The following is a 2,700-nucleotide window of genomic DNA, read 5'->3' on the forward strand; positions in this document are numbered from 1 at the left end:
CTGATGAAGCCTGGTTTTATGGCTTACTTAAAAGAAACATTGCCATCTAGTGATTGACTAAATATGCTTCATCTAGTACTAGGGCGATTCTTGGAGATTACCCATCCAAATAGTGACCAGATGAGACCCAGTTTTGGGGAGATTTAATGAGACCATAGATAAGAGGTGGTCAAACTTCCTTTTAGCTACAGACATAAATCTTGACATGACCAAGGGCTACAGGAGACAATACTTTCAATCAATACATATTTCAGTCCTGAGCCACACACAGGTCTCCAGTTCAAAAAATAATTTGTTGTTAAATGCCTTTATTCGGGAGCTGCATCTTAACTTCCTGGTTTCTGCACGTGGTCTTTAGCCACCCTTTGCCCACCCCTGTTAGATGGTTAACTAATAGCCCTGAATTGTTTGGTGAAATGGAAGAGCTCATCAGATTAAAAGTCTGCAGATTTAAGTACATTTAAGGAAATGGGACCAGTTATTCCCTGTCTGTCCCTTGGCTGCAGGTTCAGTTTATCTGCCTTTCACCGCTTTGTTTAATATTTCATTAAATAGTAGGCAATGAACCATCTGTTTGGCAAGTTGCTAAATTATTGCCAGTTTATGAGTGGAGTTAAGAGATTACTTTCAAATTAGCACCATCTCCTAAAAGGATTGTCAAAAGTCCTTGGAAATCAAGTTTGCCAAGAGTTGCCCATTTAAAAAAAAAAAAAAAAATCACATTTCCAGTGTGGCCAGAACACCTGACTGCATCCCTTGCTTTCAACACAAGGGGAATAAATTCACGGTGAAAAAAAATCCTCCTCCCACTTGATGGGCAAATGTACAATTGATTCAGGAGCATGATTAAGTCCTTTTTTAGGGGATTTATCATACCAGCTTTATGAAGGCCCTAATCCTATAAACCTTGCTTCTTTTAGGGCTTGATTCTCTACCGCTTTGCTGCTGCAGTTATCTATGCTGGTGTGATGTCAGCGTAAGGCATAACCATCTGCAGTGGCTGAAAATTGTGATTTGGGCGCATTCTGCACCTGCTATACAGCAGCATCGGTGACTGTAGGACAGGCTGGGTCCTGGCCGTCGTGACCACCAAAGGCAATTAGGATCTTTGGTGGTTCCCTTCTCTGTAAAACGAGGATGGTGACGTAGTGGCCGGGCAGGACGTGGCGAGAGCTCACAGTGGTTCTGACCAGACAGACGCGGCCAGGCAGGAGCGTGCACCGAGAATCACACCTTTGGCACGGGTGCAAAGGGGGTGAATCCATCCCCCCCCGCTGTGAAGAACGCAGTCCTGTGAGTCCTGGTGTGGTGCGAAGGGAGTTTGTACCCGGAAGCTTGCCAAGAAGAATGTTTCCAACTATTCCAGTTGCTCTAATAAAAGACATTGGATTCACCCAAAGAACCTCGTCCGCCTAGGTCCTTAGACTGACACGGCTACAACCAACACCCCTGAAATTGTGCGTTGAAGGCAAGCCACACGCAGCAGCCCAGGGTGCATGACGGTGCGTGTGCACATGCGTGAGCCAGCGTGCTCTGTCCGCAGGGTGGTGCCGGTGCCCTGATGATCACTCCCTCCCCTGTTGTTCCCCAGGTCAGTGCAGGGGACCCCGAGAGCCCAGCACGGAGAAGGGGGGGGCCCTGCCTGCAGCCTTGCCTCCCTAGAGGGCGGCCCTGGGGTGTTTGCCAAGGGAGCCCTGTGCAGCCCTGCAGCCTGGAACCCGCGGCGCATTAGGACCCAGCGAGAAGCGTCCCTCCCCCAAGTACCCGACGGGCACTAAAACCGCGCGGATTGCCGCGCGGCGCAGCGGAAGTCCTGCCCGCGCCGATGGAGGCCGAGTCGCCGCCGCGCGCCAGCCGCCTGCTCAGGTTGGAGGGGGGCGCCGGGCTCCGGCGGTCTTAAAGGGGCCGCGTTCTCTATTCCTGCAGCCTTTCCTTCCCACGTGCTCGGCGGGGAGGATCCACGGGCTGCTTGGAGCTGGGCGGGGGTCTCCCCGCACGCAGGGATTCATCCCCCCCCCCTCGGCCTGGTGCGTCCTGCACCATCGTGGTGTAAACGGGGCACCATTGCAGCTCGAGTCGTGCACTGCCAGGGGCACGGTGTCACGCGCCTGCGTCGTGTGCTGGGCGTGCAGCCTGAGCACTGTGCTGGTGCCCCCATCACGTGGGCGTGAGTGCCTGTGTCCTGGGCCAAGCCCCGTGGTAGTACCCTGCTGAGCCCACTAGGCTGCCATGTGCCAGGCACCCTTGTACTGCACCGCGCTCCCCACTGGTGCATGCTACCAGGGCACCCTGGTAACAGGCCACATCACCCGCCGCTACCAGGGCACCAGTGTCACGCACCCGGTCGTGCACATGCCCAGGATGCAGGGGGAGGTCTGGTTTGCTTGTCAAGCAAAGGCATGGTGCTGCCTCCCAGCGCAGGGTCTCCTCTGTATTCAGAGAACAGGCAGTTTTCCCCACCAGCCTTGCCTGGAGGAAGCGCTTCTGCAGGCCGCAGCGAAGGTCAGTCTGACCAGCCAGTCAGCCCTTGGCCAGTGCCGAGCATGCCAGGCAGGGAGCCAGCTGCGAGGGGATGGTGCGATGCTAATGCTTCGTTGTCTTCAGCCCAGCAGAGTTGCTGGCAGCGCGAACCCGTGACCGCAAGGTTCCTCAGCGTTCGCATGGCCAGAAGGATTTTGTTCCCGATGGCTCGGAAGGGCC

The 2,700-nt window shown here is 54.7% G+C and overlaps 1 protein-coding gene across 1 annotated transcript in view; it reads left to right on the top strand.

Moving 5' to 3' along the window:
• The first annotated feature begins 1,780 nt into the window (after window positions 1–1,780).
• Window positions 1,781–2,700, top strand: part of TSEN54 (tRNA splicing endonuclease subunit 54) — a 15,173-nt gene continuing 14,253 nt past the window's right edge. The window contains 3 exon segments of the mRNA XM_006018266.3: window positions 1,781–1,866; window positions 2,605–2,695; window positions 2,697–2,700. The exon segment at window positions 2,697–2,700 is cut by the window's right edge and continues 85 nt beyond it. Of these exon segments, the coding sequence (XP_006018328.2) occupies window positions 1,826–1,866; window positions 2,605–2,695; window positions 2,697–2,700 (136 nt within the window). The 5' untranslated portion in view covers window positions 1,781–1,825.

Source organism: Alligator sinensis, unplaced genomic scaffold, assembly GCF_000455745.1.
Source record: "Alligator sinensis unplaced genomic scaffold, ASM45574v1 scaffold400_1, whole genome shotgun sequence".
NCBI classification, from domain to species: Eukaryota; Metazoa; Chordata; order Crocodylia; family Alligatoridae; genus Alligator; species Alligator sinensis.